Below are 15,578 nucleotides of genomic sequence, written 5' to 3'. Positions count from 1 at the left end.
CATCCCGGGGCCCCTTCGCGCTCTGGCGGCGCGTGGCCGGGTCTTTTAGACTGAATTCGGAACCTGGAAGCAACGGGACTGTGTTTGAAGACTGGGGCCGTGGAGACGAGCGGTTACCGAGGCGGCTCCGCCCAGCCGGCTGCCCCGTGCGCCCCGGCCGGGCGCGCCCGTCTCCCGCCTCCCGCCGCCTGCCCGGGGCCCTCCGGCCGCGCCCGCTGAGCGTTCTCTGCCCGCAGGTGCGGCGCCCCCCGTCCCCGCCATGGAGGTGCTGCGGCGCTCCTCGGTCTTCGCCGCGGAGATCATGGACGCCTTTGACCGCTCGCCCACCGACAAGGAGCTGGTGGCCCAGGCCAAGGCGCTCGGCAGGGAGTTCGTGCACGCGCGGCTGCTGCGCGCTGGCCTGGCCTGGAGCGCGCCCGAGCGCGCCGCGCCCCCGGGCGGCCGCCTGGCCGAGGTGTGCGCGGTGCTGCTGCGCCTGGGTGAGTGCGGGCCCGAGGTGGGTCCTCCCTGGCAGGGCTTTGGTCACCCGGCAGCTGGAGAGCGGCCGAGGGGCAGGCACCGCCCCGCCGGGGTCTCCGTCCTCCCCCGCAGGCCTCTCTGCGCGCAGGCTCACTCCCCCGCCCCACCTCGAGATTTGCCAGCACAGCCGATTTCAGACATTCTGGCCATAAACAATAGAATGCTCCAGAAAGAATGAGGGTTTAGTGGCTAAGCCTCCAGCGTGACCTCTGTACTCAGCGGGACACAAAAATCCATTGTGGGACCACGTGTCCTGCTGTTTGCTTTGGAAGATGCGCCCTTACAGTAACGGGCTACAGGCCTGTCTGGCTGCTCTTTCCTCTGGTCTGCAGGGTTCCCAGAGCCCTCTGCAGGATGCTGGGTCGCCCAGGTCCCACAGGATGTCCAGCAGGGGTGGACATCTGTATGTGACGCACAGCCCAGTGGCTGTCCTGAGAGCCTCCAAGGCTCCTGACACTGGGGCAGGACTGGGTCATCCCCCCCCAACGTCTGTGGGTGCCCCAGTGGGGCCTCAGGGGAGCCTGGGGGTGAGCAGGGCCACGCCCTTGAAGGCCAGGGCCAGGAGGACCAGGTGGCTGCAAGGGGCACCCTGAACTGGCGGCTCTGTGGGGTGTGGAGGAGGGGCTGGCGCCCAGAGGAAGCCCTCCATGAGAGGGTGTGCCTTGCCCCTTCTGGGGCTGGCACAGGACCCGGTCTTCCACATGCTGTGCTGGCCCCATAAGAGGTGTCCCCCTATAGACTGGCCTGCCTGGGGAGGTGTCACTTTCTGGCAGGAAGAGACAGAGTCCATGGGGACAGCACTGAGGGCTTCCGGGAGGGGGTGGTGTAACTCAAGGCGAGAGGGAGGGGGAGGTTTCTAGATGCAGAGAAAGACTGGAGCCTGCAGGGGTTGGGGGATTGGTCTGGAGTCAGAGGGGCTGGGCACCAGGGCCTGATTCGCTGGACCTCCTGAGACCTCCAGCCCCAGCACATGAACAAAGCAGGGGGCTCTGGAAGGCCCCTTTGAGCTGATGATTTTTTGGCCTCTTGAGATACCCCCTCCCCCCGGGAGCCCCTCAATGGTCAGGAGGCGGTCCTGGTTCTACTCTGGCCTGTGACCCCAGAGACTCTGAGTTGCCTTTCCTTTGGATGAGTGGCAGAAGAGTCGGGGAAGGGAGGCAAGCCGGGTGCAGGACTGGGCTTTCTGCGAGATGGGCCTTTGTGTCCACCCCCCATTTCCAGTGCCTGGGGCTCAGCCCCTTCCAGATGACCGAAAGGCTCCCTGAGGGGTTGCTGGGACCTGCAAGTGTTCTTGGAGCCAGTGCTGTCTCCCTGCCCCTCAGCCCCTCCAGGTTCCTGGTAGGGCAGTGGTGCACAGGAAGAAACAAGAAGCCAGGGTCGTGTCCCCAGCGGCTGGCCAGCCTCGGGGGATGGTTCTCAGCAACTCACAAGTCAGTGTGGGAACAGCCAGACCGACTTGGGAAATTTCCATGTCACGGCTCCCCCCAGTGCAGCTCTCTCGGCTCTAGGTTTTAATTAATTAGACGGAATGCAGCTGGCCCGTGGGAGGCCTGGGCCGTCACTGGGATGTCCAGCGGGCAGCACTCCCCTGTTTGCTTTGGGGTGGGTGGCACAGATGGTAGGATTCTGGGTGCTGCCCTCCTGGGCGAGCAACCTGTTGCCCAGGCCTCTGCAGTGTGCTGCAGCGCGTGGGTGCAGCAGGGCATCTGGGAAGGCCTGGGCCACTGGCCCTGCTCCAGCACCCGGCAGGCACCAGGAGTCCTTGTCATGCCTCGCTGGGGTCCGCCTCTTGATGGGTGACTGCCCAGCGGTAACGCCCTCAGGGCAGCAGTGGGGCCACCCACTGGCCAGGCCAAGGCTCGGCCTCACTGGCTGTGCTCTGCGGCCCTGGCCCACTACCCCCGGGCAGCTGGGGTGGGGGCCATGAGTCACCCCAGCAGCCCACGCTTTGCAGGATTCCCGCTGCACCGGCCCAGCCGGCTCACCCTGGGGGGCTGGCTTGTCAGGGAAGGTGTGTCCCTGCGGAGGCAGGTCCCAGCACACTCATGGTACCTCCCTGGCCCTTTGTTCTTGGACTGTGCTGGGGTCACATGAGGTCAGGTTGGGGTCAAGTGGGGGGGGGTCAGGTCAAGTGGAGAACAAGGTGGAATAGGGCCGGTGTCCATTGCTGGGCAGGCCACGGGGCTGAGGAGTGGGCTGGCTGGACCCCTTCTCGGCGGGTCAGGTGGGCACAGGGCTCTGACCGTGGGTGCCCACGCAGGAGACGAGCTGGAGCTCATCCGGCCCAGTGTCTACCGCAACGTGGCGAGGCAGCTGAACCTCTCCCTGCAGTCGGAGACCGTGGTGACTGATGCCTTCCTTGCGGTGGCCGGCCAGATCTTCTCTGCAGGTAGGCCAGCCAGCCCGGCGCCCCTCCCAGACCCTCCCAGGAGCCCCCTCCCAGCCCCGTCCAACACCCTCCCTGCACCCACTCTGTGCCCCACCCAACACCCCCTCTGATCCTCACCCAGCACCCTTCCCAGACCCTACCCGGACCCCCCTCTGAGCCTCGCCCAGCGACCCTCCCAGCCCCACCAAGACCTTCTGCCAGCCCCTCCCAGCCCCCAGCACCCCTTTGCAGCCTTACCCAGCACCCTTCCGAGCCCCACCCAGCACGCCTCCCAGACGCTCCCAGGATCCCCCCTGAGCCCCTCCCAGCGCCCACTCCCAGCCCCACCCAGCACTCCTCCCAGACTCTCCCAGGAGCCCCCTCCCAGACCTGCCCGTGACCCCAACAACCCTTCCCAACAACCCTTCCCAGCTCGGCATCCCAGGACGGACCCACCTCTGCTTGCTGCCTGCTGCCTTTCTGGGGTGGGGTTATTTATTGCTGAGTGACAAACTGACCTGAAAGGGGGTGATAGACCACCTTGGTGGTTCTGAAGGGTGACTTGGGGCCCCCTGGACAGCTCCCTTGGACCCTCAGTGGCTGTGGCCAGGTTGTTGAGGGCTTGCTCTTGGCTGGAGTGTGGGGTGCTGTTGGTCAGCGCCTGCTTGGTGACCCCGGGGTTCTGGGGGATGCTCTGAGAATGAGCCCCCAGACCACCCAGGCGGATGGGCCGGGCGTTCCTGACAGGCCCTCAGGAGGGTCAGGCTTTGTCCTGCTGGACTCTGGGCTGGAGGCTAGTCATGGGCAGCCTAGCCCAGAAGAGGGCCGAACTGGGGCTGGGAGTGGCACAAGGGGGCTGATGAGGTGTCTGGGAGGACGGAGCAGGCCTCCCTGAGCTTTCTGCCTCCCACGTGGCCTTTCCGGGCCACACCCTCCTGCGTCCCCAGATGCTCCGGGAGGAGTAACTGCCCATCTCTGGATCGGCCCCCACCACCCACTCTTGCTGCTTGCTTCCTATGGGCTCCAGGCCGCCCGGTCACAGCCCCTCCCCAGAGCCTTCCGGTTACCTCTCCTTGGAGTGCCCGTCTCCCCAAGGCCTGGGGACAGGGCCAGCCAGTTGATGGCTCTGCCAGGGCCCCTGCCGGCTTCACAGACTGGAGTTTCCCCCCTAGGGTGCTCTGGGGCTTCCTGCCTGGCTGCTCTACAGATCCCTCCAGGTGGTCTTGAACATGTCCTCAGGCTTATGAACTTACGGACCGAGCCCAGGCCGAGGGTCCCCCAGGGTGTCTGGCTCCTCATCCTTGGTGTCCTCAGGTGTCCTCATCCGTGGCGGGATTGGCGGCTCCCGCCTCGTGAAAATGCAGTGGGGCAGAGATTGATTGGAGTGGTCTGGTGACTCCCTCCACCAGGAAGGGGAGGAAGTGGCTTTCCATGTCCCCTGCCCAAGGAGGCGCCTCCGACCATGATGGCAGGCGGGATGCCAGCGCACCACACCCCCTTTTACTCGCGCCGCCGGACGGCCTCTCTGGTTGTTGGGAGCTAGAAAGCTGGCGAGGGCAAGGTGCTAACACTACGCCCACACGAGTGTTTACAGCCCAGAGCCAGCTCCTGGGAAGGAAGTCCACCGGGCATGGTTCTGCTGCCCTGGGCTTCGTGGCACCTGCAGGGGTCCTGGAGAGGCCCAGCCTACATCTGTGGGAGCAGGTGCCTCAAGTCCCTGGCTGGTCCCGTGGGGGTGGTGTGGGTGGCTGAGGCGGCGGGTGAGTAACAGTCTGGGGGACTGTGTGGACACTGTCCCTGCTCCTCAGAACAGCCCCCAGCCAGAGTTCCATCCCCATTTGTACCTTTGCATGACTGAAAACAAGCCAGGTCTCCAGGTTGGCCTGGGGGGGCAGGCAGTGGGTGGAGGGCCAGGGGCGGGCTGTACGGGGGCTAGAGACACACCTTGGTCGTTGGCTGGGCCCTTGCACTGGTGGGGGGTGAGGAGGAGGGCAGGTGGGAGGGTCCACAGGGTCCACTTCCACCCCTTCCTGGTGGATGACCCCATACGTGCCTCATGGGGGAGGAAGTGGGGGGGCCCAGGAACGGGGTACCCTGGTGTCTGGCTGTGTGCTGGGCCTGGCGCCTGTGCGTGGGGCCTGGCGCCTGCGCGTGGGTGGCCGTGGGTCTGTGCCCAGGGCCTGTGGGCTGTCAGGCAGCCGGTTTACAAGGCTCCAGCTGGCTTTAAAAGGCTGTCTCTGAAGCAGCCCTGACCTGCTGGAGCAGATACTTGGGAGGTGTGTGGCAAGGGACAGGGCGGCCCGCTCCCCTGCAGTGCCAGGTGCAGGGATGGCCGAGACAGAGCAGACGCTCCAAGGAAGGTTCTGGGGTCCAGGGCATGAGGCCCCCCGAAGGGGCGGGGCCTGTTACTGGTGGGCCCCGGTGGCTGGTCTCATTCGCGGGGAGATGAGTTTACACCTGGCGGCTCCATTTGTGGGCAGCCCCCGATCTTGGCCTTGTTGCTGCTCTGGGGTGGCCTGGTGACAGGGACTCTGGAGCCGGGTGTCTGAATGACCTGTCCTCCTGACCCCTCTGAGTCCACGGAGCAACAGCAGAGGCACTGGGGAGGAGTGTGGGGCTCCATGGGGAGCCCGTGTGGGCTGTGAGGGGCCGCCATCGCTCAGCAGGCCGGCTGCTTCTGCCACTGAGCGCCTCTCAGATCGGCCCCTCGGGCTGCTTTGTGCGTTGGGCTCCACGTCCGGATGCCATGCCCAGCTTTGCCCTGCCTTTGGGCTTGAAACTCTCTTCAGGAGAGAAACTGAGCTACTTTTTTCTTGTTACGAGAGCAAAATAATTTACCACAGAATGATCGGAAAATACAGAAGAAATATTCACAGAACCCCAACAATGCAACAGCAAAGAAGCCCCAATTTGAAAACAGGCCAAGGATGTGAATGGTGTTGCTCCAAAGAAGCTACACAGCTGAGGGCAAGCACAGGTCACGTGCCCGCCGCCCTTAGCTGTCGGCGCAGGTCACGTGCCCGCCGCCCTTAGCTGTCGGGGCCGCAAATCAGCAGTGACACCCGGTCCCGCCCCACCCCCACCAGCGAGGCAGTGACCCAAAAAGTGGAAATTAATGAGTGTTGGTGACTGTGTGGAGACATTGGGAACCTCCTCCATTGCTTGTGTGAATGTCAAAGGGGGCAGCCCCTGTGGAAGACAGTTGATCAGAACCTCTAACAGCTCAGCATACAGTTACCACGTGGCCTAGTAATTCCCCTCCTGGGTGTAGGCCTGAGAGGCATGTTCCCATGTTAACAGCTACACTTTTCACAGTAGCCAAAAGGTGGAAACAACCCAATTGCTAACCCACAGACGGGTAGAGAAACAAAATGTACCAGACCCACTGCCGTAGAGTCGATTCGGACTCACAGCGCCCCTAGAGGACAGGGCTGAACTGCCCACAGGGTCTCCAAGGCTGTCCGTCTGCAGAGGCAGCTGCCTCATCTTTCTCTGGCAGAGCTGCTGGTGGGTTTTAACTGCTGACCTTTTGGTTAGCAGCTGAGTGCTTTAACCACTGTGCCACCAGAACTTGCATGTGCTGTGTATATATGCATGTGATGGAATATTACTCAGCCAAGAGTAGTGAAGTCCGGGTACAGGGTACCAGACGGATGAAGCTTGAGCTCATGCTGACTGACGTCAGTCTGCCACAAAGAACAGGTGTACCGTGTGATGCCCCTGGAATGAAACGTCTAAGCTAGGCAGATCGGGCGATGACCAGGGGCTGGGATGTGCTGACAGCCCACAAGCCCTTCCCTGTCTCAGGCATGGGGGTGTGGCTGGGGGCCCGGCCTGCCGGGCACCACGGGGACCAATGTGGGCAGAGCAGAGCCCCGAGCCTAGGGGCTCACACTGGCCAGCGGCTCATAGTCAAGGACCGTGCCATGAGGTCCTGGGCACTAGGACCTGGGAGACCCCTGGAGGCGGAGGCAGCCTCGCGTGGCCCCCAGGGAATGGGAAGCACTGTGGACTGGGGGCTCTGCAGCAGGAGGCCTCTGCTGAGGCTGGGGTCTGGGAACGCCTCAGGTTGGATGTTGGGGGAGGGCTCTGAGCTGGGAGTGACTTGGTCTGATTTATGCCTCCAGATGAGGCGACCTGGTCCCTGGTGGAAAACGGATGCAGGTGCAATTCCTCGGGCTGTGCCCTTGGGATGCGTGTCTCGGGGAGCGGCCACCTGGCCCCCACTGCCCCTTGCACATTTCCTGGCTGGCGCTTTTTGGAACTCACATGTCACCATTTCAGTTTTCAGTCTGATAGATCACAATATCCATGCCCCTTTTTAAAAACTGAGTGTTTTCCAGAACAGTTTTAGGTTTGTTGAAGGGTTGTATAGAAAGTGTTGCTCCTGGCCATCCCCTCCGTTAGTATCTCACATAGGTGAGGACCTGGTTACCGTCGACAGGCTGTGCCAGACAGCGCTGTACGATGTTATCCACTAGAGCAAGGTTCACTGCCCTTTAACTGCTGTCTTGGGTCAGGCGGGTACATGTTTTCAGTCTGGTTGTATCTTGTCTGTGGGTCACCTGTAAACACTCTGTGTCTGTCCTTTGAGGAGTTTCCCTGCTTTCCTCCATGACCTACATTTCCTTAGTATCAAGGACACTCATGACAGGTTCCCCTTCCCACACTGTCATTGGTCAGTCTTTCTCAGAGCTTTCTGCATGTCGCATTTTACCAAGACCTCTTCCCACAGCCAGGTGAACAGTAGCATCCGGGACTCTGATGACTTCCGCCTTCTTCCGAAACCTTTCCTGGCATGGCCGCCTTAGGATGTGCCAGCCCTTCCCCAATGAGAGCCCAGTGCAGTGAGGTGGACGGGTCCCCAGTTCACAGTCAGTGGCCGGGGAGAGGCCCATCCACCCTGGACCATGGTCCCCTTACATGTAAACTGACCACTCGTATCCTGCTGCCTACTTGGGGCTGCTCAGGGGACAAGTTGATGACAGTTAAAACAAGTCCCTGAGAGCCAAAATATGACTTTGATTATATCCCTCCTAAATTTAGAGAACATTTAACGAGTAAATTTGAAATGGTTAACAGCAGTATATTGACAGAGAACTTCCGGAAATGCGGGCTGGATCCAGCAGAGAACATGGAATGAGGGATATCATTGCTGATATCAGATGGATCTTGGCTGAAAGTAAAGAACACCAGAAAGATGTTTACTTGTGTGGAACATAACAAATTATGGATAATGTTGAGAAGAATGGGAATTCAAGAACATTTAATTGTACTCATGTGGAGCCTGTACATAGACCATGAGGCTGTCATTTGAACAGAACAAGGGGACACTGCATGGTTTAAAATCAAGAAGGGAGTGTATCAGGGTTGTATCCTTTTCCCATACTTATTCAATCTGTATGTTGAGCAAATAATCCATGAGGCTGGACTATATGAAGAAAAACGTGGCATCAGGATTGGAGGAAGACTCATTAACAACCTGTGATATGCTGACGAGACCCCTTTGCTTGCTGAAAGTGAGGATGACTTGAAGCACTTACTGATGAAGATTGAAGACTGCAGTTTGCAGTATGCATTACACCTCAATATAAAGAAAAGGAAAAGCCTCACAACTGGTCCAATAAGCAGCATCACGATAAATGGAAAGACGATTGAAGTTGTCAAAGACTTCATATTACTTAGTTCTACAATCAACACTAATGGAAGCAGCAGTCAGGACATCAGATGATGTATATAGCACTGGGCAGATCTGCTGCAAAGGACCTCTTTCAAGTGCTGGAGAGTGAAGATGTCTCTTTGTCTAAAGTATGCTTGATGGAAGCTGTGCATTTTCAGTCGCTTCATATGCATGTGAGAGCTGGACAATGAAAAAGGAAGACTGAAGAAGAGTTGATGCTTTTGAGTTGTGGTGCTGGTGAAGAATGCTGAAAGTACCGTGGACTGCTAAAAGGACTAACAGATCTGTCCTGGAGGAAGTGCAGCCGGAATGCTCCTTGGAAGCGAGAATGACCAGACTTCGTCTCACCTATTTTGGTCATGTTGTAAGAAGGGACCATTCCCTGGGGAAGGATGTCATGCTTGGCAAAGTGGAGTGACAATGAAGAAGGGGAAGGCCTTCAACGAGACGGATAGACACAGTGGCTGCAATGATGGGCTCAGGTGTAGCAGGGATCGTGGGGCTGGTGCAGGAACGGACAGTGTTTCATTCTGCTGTACATGAGGTTGGAGACGGCTCGACGGGACAGGAGGACAGGGCCGCACATGTGTGTGCCCTTGAAGCGGCTGCGTGCTGTAGCATGTGCTGGTACCCAGGTCACCTCCCCGGCTGGCCGGGCTTCAGCACTCCATCATGCGCCCCTGCCTCAGTGTCCCCCTTGCTGACCTCCATGCTGCTGCAGCTGGCTGCATGCTGGCAGTTCCTCCTGAGTGAGGCCTCGAGGTGAGCCCACCCTGGGTTGTCTGGGTGGGCCCTAAATCCAGTGATGAGCATCCCCGGAAGAGGCGACAGCCAGAGGAGCTGGCCATGTGAAGATGGCAGAGACGGGAGCAGTGTAGCCACAGCCGTAGGCCACTTGGGGCCACCACTGGCTAGAAGGGACCAGGAGGCCTCAGAGCCTGCAGGGAGCACAGCCCTGCCCACATTGCATATTGGGCTCTTGGCTCCAGGGCCAAGAGAACACAGCTCCGTGGTTGAAGCCTCCCATCTGCGGTAGTGTGTGCCAGCAGCATTGGAATGGACGCTCTGTCCCTGTCACTAACTTCCTGCCCTTCTGGCAGGCGGGGGAAGGTGTGGCCAGGTGTGCTGTAGGCCTGGGTGTGCAGTGGGTGTGGGGGCCACCACAGAACCAGCAGCCTGAGACGGGGGCAGGACTGACTGCCTAGTCCGTGGCAAGCTGGACGGCCACAGCTTGGGCTGCTGGTCAGCCACCGGATGCTTGCCTGGGGGAGGAGCTGCCGAGAGGGGCTGGTCTGGCCTGCATCCCTGGCCCTCCTTGGAAAGGCTGGCGGGAGGGAGATGCCAGGTGCTGCCCAGCGACCCCGTCTGGCAAGGACCCACCAAGCAGGGTACTCCCTCCTCCTGCAGACACCAGAAGTCCATCTCTCCCACAGGTATCACGTGGGGCAAGGTGGTGTCCCTTTATGCGGTGGCCGCGGGCCTGGCTGTGGACTGCGTACGGCAGGCCCAGCCCGCCATGGTCCACGCCCTCGTGGACTGCCTGGGGGAGTTCGTGCGAAAGACCCTGGCCACCTGGCTGCGGAGGCGCGGCGGATGGGTGAGTAGGGAGACAGAGCGGGGCTCCCAGCACGAGGGGTGGGGTGGCGGTGGGGTGCAGCTGCGTGGTGGTGGGGCTCCCAGGCCCAAGGGTTGAGGTGGGAGTGGGGGTGGGGCTGGGCAGGGCTCCCAGCCTGGACCCTGGAGGCCCTGGGTGGGGACAAGCTTTCTTCCCACTAGGCATGCTCCTTTCTGTGCACCAGGCCTAGCGGCCTCCGCCCTCCCCACTGTGAACCCCCTTCGTGGGAAGGGCTGGGGGGGCGCACCCTCAATCCAGAGGGACCAGACGGTCGTCCCGCCGCAGCTGAGGCCCCACACGTCCTCCCTGGGACCAGCTTCAGCCCTGTGTCTCTAACCGCTGCCCTGTCCTCCCTCCCAGACTGACGTCCTCACGTGTGTGGTCGGCACGGACCCGGGCCTCCGCTCTCATTGGCTGGTGGCGGCCCTCTGCAGCCTCGGCCGCTTCCTGAAGGCCGCCTTCTTAGGGCTCTTGCGGGAGAGATGAGCCGCTGACCCCGGAGGCTGCCGGCCCTGACAGCCACGTGGTCCCTGGGGTGAGGTGAGGCCTGGCCTAGCAGCCATCTGTGAGCCTCCCCATGCTGCCTGCTGCTGCCCTGGCGGACCCAGGCCCGTGGGCAGACGGGAGGGCCCATCCCTGGTGGGGCTTCTCCAGCCCATCGCTCCCCTTGGCTGTGGGGCCAGACACTGGGGGTCCGCCTGTAGGCCCAAAAGGGAGGGGGCCGGGAGGGCTCCCTCTAACTTGGCACTCCTTTGAGGGGCCCACCCCAGGACTCAGGCTGGACTCTGTCTCCACAGGCCGAGGTCTTGCATGTTTGAGCGAGGCGCGTGCTGTGCTCGGTAGGGTCCCGCTAACCGTTAACCATAGTGCAGGGTCCTGGGGTGGCTCGCCTGACTGAGGAGACAACAGTGCACTCGGTCCGTGAAGTCTCTGGTCAGCCGGGGTAGCTTGTGGCCCACTGCCTATGGCTGCCCAGGACTGCCCAGCAGCCCCTCTGGGCTCCACGGCCTGAGAAGCTTGGCTCCTCAGGGTGCACTTGAGGCCTCACCCCCCCACAGCTGGACACGTGTGAGACACTCAGCCAGGCCCCCAGTCCTGCTCGCCTGCAGGCCCCTGGCACCATGCAGGTGCTCACGAGAAGGTATTTGCAGGCTGGACACAGCCAGTGGGACCTTGCTCCTTTCCTCCCTTGTACCTGGAGAGGGGGGACCTGCCACGTGGTGCCTGGGGTGAGGTGAGTCCTGGCCTAGCAGCCACCCTCTGAGAGCCTCCCCAGGCCCTCCCCATCAGGCTGCCTGCTATCAGGGGTATGTGCAGGACCCACAGATGAGGGGTCTGCAGAAAGCCAGTCTCCAGCCAGGGGCCTGAGGTTCCCCAGGAGGCAAGGAGTGGCTGTGTTCACTTTAGACGATGCCGTGGGGTCAGTGTCCCTGTGAACTAGTGTGTGGGGGGCAGGAGGTTGCTGGGGAATAGGCCAAGGGGCATGTGACGGTGCGGGGAGGGTTCCAGGATGGCTTCTCTAATCTGCTTAGAGTTTCTCTTCCTTTATTTTTTTATTGTGATGAAAATAATACACAAAACACCACTTCGACCATTTGTACGTGTGTAGTTCAGTGACATCACGTTCTTCCAGGTGTGTGACCTTCTCCCTGCCCCTTTCCAATCATCCCTATTAACATGAACTCGCTGTCCCCTGAGCCAGACTCCACTGTCCCTCTCCTGCCTGGTCACCAGAAGCACCTGTGGTTTCTGCATTTGCTTAGCCCCCTTGTGACTGGCTCCACTCATTAGCATGTTTCAAGGTCCCACAGTGCCACGTGCATGGGGACTACGTTAGGTCCATGCTGGTTAACATCTGCCTGCTCCCTAATGGTTAGATTTAGAGCTATCAGTAACCCCAGCAGGAGAGAGCTCCAGTAGGCCGTGGCGTGATGCGCCAAGAAGAGTGCGAAGTAGGCTACTAGGTCCACAAAGCCACACCCACTGCCACTGAGTCAATGATGACATACAGTGACCCTGTGGGACAGAGTAGAACTATCCCGTAGGGTTTCAAAAGCTCAGTTTTTAGGGAAGCAAAGCCCAAACCACACCCACTGCCATGGAGTCGATTCCGGCTCACAGCGCCCCTAGAGGACAGGGTGGAACCACCCCAGAGGGTTTCCCAGGCTCTGGTGGCATAGTGGATGAGGCACTTCACTGCTAACTGGAAGGTCAGTGGTTCAAATCCACCAAATTCCTTCCCGTGGAAGGAAGACAGGGTGATCTACTTGCATAAAGATTTACAGCCTCGGAAACCCATTGGAGGTCATTAGGAGTTGGAAATGACTCGATGGCAGTGAGTTTGGGTTTTTGGTTTTCATCCTTACAGAAGCAGACAGCCACTTCATTCTTCTGTGGAGAATTCATGGATTCAAACTGCCAACCTTTTGGTTAGCAGCCAAACGCTTTAACCACTGCACCACCAGGTCTCTGCTGTGTTGTTAGGTGCTCTCAGACTGGTTCCAGGTCATGGTTACCCCTTGTCCAACAGCAGGGAACACTGCCTGGTGCTGCATCATTCTCAGCTGGTGCTTGAACAGGGCACTCCGAATACAAGCTGAGGCTCTGAGTGGCTGCGGTGTGTTAGGTCGCTGTAATCACACTGATGAGAAAAGTGAGATTGCCTGATGGCTCCTGACCATGCTGGAGAAGGTGGGGAAAGGAGAGGATGAGCTCAGGGCTCCAAAGTCCCACCTCAAATGACACAAGAAGGACATGGAAGTTCTGTGTGTCCTGAACTGAGTTTGCTGAAAACCAAACCCAGAGCCTCATCCTGGGAATGGCTGAGTCACACCACTAGCTGAACTCAGCCTCACAGTGTCTGCTTAAAGAAGGGGGTTCCAGAAATGGGGATGGGGATGGGGATGTACGGGCAGATGCTGGTGAAGCTGGGGACACTGAACGCCAGAGTCTTCGGGGTCATCTCTGCTGGCAGAATGAGCCCTCTGCCGTGGCTGAGGAGGAAGCTGGAACGGCCTCTCCCGAGGCAGGTGCCTTGCATGCTGCTGACTGTCTCCAGTAGCCACCCCACATCTCTGCTTTCCTCCTGGAGCCATGCACCCCAAAACCAGGCCCCCTGTGGCCGAGTCATCTCTGACCTCAGTGGTGCTATAGGACAGTTCTGCCCCGTAGGGCTTCCAGGACATGGTTGTGGAATCAGACTGCCTCATCTTTCTGCAGAGCCAGCTGGTGGGTCAGAACCACCATCTTTTCAGTTACCAGCTAAGCACTTAACCACCACGCCACCAGGGCCTCTTTTCTGGACCTAGACTCAACCAGCAGGTCCCTAAAGCTGAGGTCCAAAGTGTGACCCATGCTGAGGTGACCTGCTGTCCAGAAGAACTACAGGTGTTTTCTAATGTCTGCAGATAATCCAGGGACTATGTGGAATAAACATGAAGGTGTGGGATAGTGGTGGAAGGAACTTGAACTTGATCAGTGTTCTGGTTAACTAGTGCTGTTCTGACAAGAAATATACCACCAATGGGATGGCCTTAACAAACAGGAGTTTATTCTTAAAATTTGGAGGCTTTAAGTCCAAGTTCAGGTGCCAGGCTCTAGGGGCTGGGTGAAAGCCCCTCAACCTTGAGGTCCAGCTCTGCCTCCTGCTCCCGGCCCACTGGAGCTAGAGGCATTTCTTCACTCAGACAGCTGCTGGCTGCTGAGGCTGACAAGCCCCAAGGTTGACAAGTAAAAAGGTGCAGTCCCGATGTTACCAAACCACACGGCAGGCCATTAACTTAAGTCCATTGTAAGTCCCAAGGTCGGCAGAGCATAGCAGGCTGCTGAGCAACAACACGGCTACACGCAGGGTCCAAGCATGCCACGGGCTAGAGACCATTCCCAAGGCTTCTCCTTCTATACAGGAAGCAGGCCACATGCCAAAGGCAGCTCCTCGGCTGCTTGTGGTAGATCCCACCATGGAGCTGACTGCCAGTCTCATCGTGGGGAGTAACTACCACCAGCTGCCCGGCCACTCAACCAGGTCCAGCCAAGTTGATGCACAAACAACCATCACAATCAGTGATAGCGCCCAGTGTGCAGAGACTGTTCAGTGTCTCAGCTTGAGGGTTAGGGAAGATCAAACAGTGGCTGAAACATGGACCCAGAGGTGGCCTTCGCTAAGTGAAGTTGAAATGCCAGACCTGCCTACTGTAGAAGGTGCCCAAAGGCTTAGGGACAGTGGCATGTCCAAGTGGATTCATCATGTTAGGCCCAGCCACCCACCGAGGGCCTGTCGAGAGAACCCACCCTTCCCTGTGACTGTGAGGGAAGCCCTGGCACACTGATGAGCCTGTGACCACCCCTCCTGTAGGTCCAGGCCTGCGTCTTGTGTGGGAACTGCTACCACTGGACTGGGGACACATGAAAGTGATGCTGGGAATGGATCCCAGGGTGGGTGTGGGCACCATAGTGGCCAGCAGAGTCATAGCAGGGCTTATCCAGTCTGACTTGGTCACGGTGGCCCAGGAGTGAAACACAGAAGTCTATGAGTCTTCCTTGTTCTGAGTAAGCAAAAGAGCTTGAGGTCAAGCGAGCAGAGTTGCCAAGATGGAGTCAGCCCTCCAGCAACTCCCGGGCTTGAGCCAGTTGGCAAACCCCTTGGATGAAGGGGAGGCCAGGCCCCACAACCCTGCCAAACGTTCATGTGGTGGATCTCCTGGCCTCTGAAGGACTGACAGCTGTTCCTCAGGGTAGCTGTGCACTGGGCAATGAGAGAGGAGCTTCACTAGTCTGCGTTTGGAGGAATGTCAGACACCTCCTGTAGTAAATTTCTAAAGGAAAAGGGTGTTTACCAGAAAAGCAGAGTCAAGTCACAAGGTCCAAGATGGAAGATGAGGGGCCCCTGGCTCCTTTACTGCATTCCAGGAGTTCTCTGCCCACAGCCTGGTCCTTCCACCAGTTCTGTAGGACTGCACCGTGAGAACGATGGGCAGAAAGAGGGTCCTCCGTGACGTTTGATTGCTTCCTGCACACCTGGCCCCTCCAGCTCCTCCCCTCCTCTTGCTGCCTCCTCTTCCCCAGGCACCCTCCTTCCAGCCCCCAGGACCCAGCCTCAGTGCAGTGCCCCACCCCTTCCTTGACCCTCAGCAAGGGCTCCCCACCTTGAGCAGCATGGAGACCCTGGAGGGCTCATTTAATTGCAGGCCAGTGCTCCATCCAAGAGGTGGGACCGGGTCTGCCCTGCTGCTGGGCTGGGAGCCGCCAGGAAGCTGAGCTCCAGCGCATCCTCTTGCTGCCCGGGTCATGTGCATCTTTGTCCATGTGGCCGTCTGATGGGCAGCCCCTGGATGGCAGGGCCCTGGCCTTCACCCTGGCTCCCTGAGGCCTCTTCTGTCCAGCAGGGATCTCCACAC

At 59.5% G+C, this 15,578-nt stretch overlaps 1 protein-coding gene across 1 annotated transcript; it reads left to right on the top strand.

Moving 5' to 3' along the window:
• The first annotated feature begins 259 nt into the window (after nt 1-259).
• On the top strand, nt 260-10,668 carry BOK (BCL2 family apoptosis regulator BOK). Its single transcript, XM_007941384.2, has 4 exons — nt 260-479; nt 2,780-2,908; nt 10,001-10,164; nt 10,543-10,668. The coding sequence occupies exons 1-4, from the start codon at nt 260-262 to the stop codon at nt 10,666-10,668; spliced, it is 639 nt and encodes a 212-aa protein (XP_007939575.1).
• The last annotated feature ends 4,910 nt before the right edge of the window (nt 10,669-15,578 follow it).

Source organism: Orycteropus afer, unplaced genomic scaffold (assembly GCF_000298275.1).
Source record: "Orycteropus afer afer isolate SDZICR_OR568_19922 unplaced genomic scaffold, OryAfe1.0 scaffold00006, whole genome shotgun sequence".
Lineage (NCBI taxonomy): Eukaryota > Metazoa > Chordata > Mammalia > Tubulidentata > Orycteropodidae > Orycteropus > Orycteropus afer.
The sequence above is the reverse complement of the archived record's forward strand: the minus strand, read 5'-3'. Positions and strand labels throughout refer to the sequence as shown.

What these genes read in the sequence shown, in the direction of transcription:
- BOK (XM_007941384.2), top strand. Translation starts at nt 260, where the DNA reads ATGGAGGTGCTGCGGCGCTCCTCGGTCTTCGCCGCGGAGATCATGGAC. An exon ending in CGCGGTGCTGCTGCGCCTGG is followed by an intron (nt 480 to 2,779) that starts GTGAGTGCGGGC and finishes GTGCCCACGCAG; the next exon opens with GAGACGAGCTGGAGCTCATC. An exon ending in CGGCCAGATCTTCTCTGCAG is followed by an intron (nt 2,909 to 10,000) that starts GTAGGCCAGCCA and finishes TCTCTCCCACAG; the next exon opens with GTATCACGTGGGGCAAGGTG.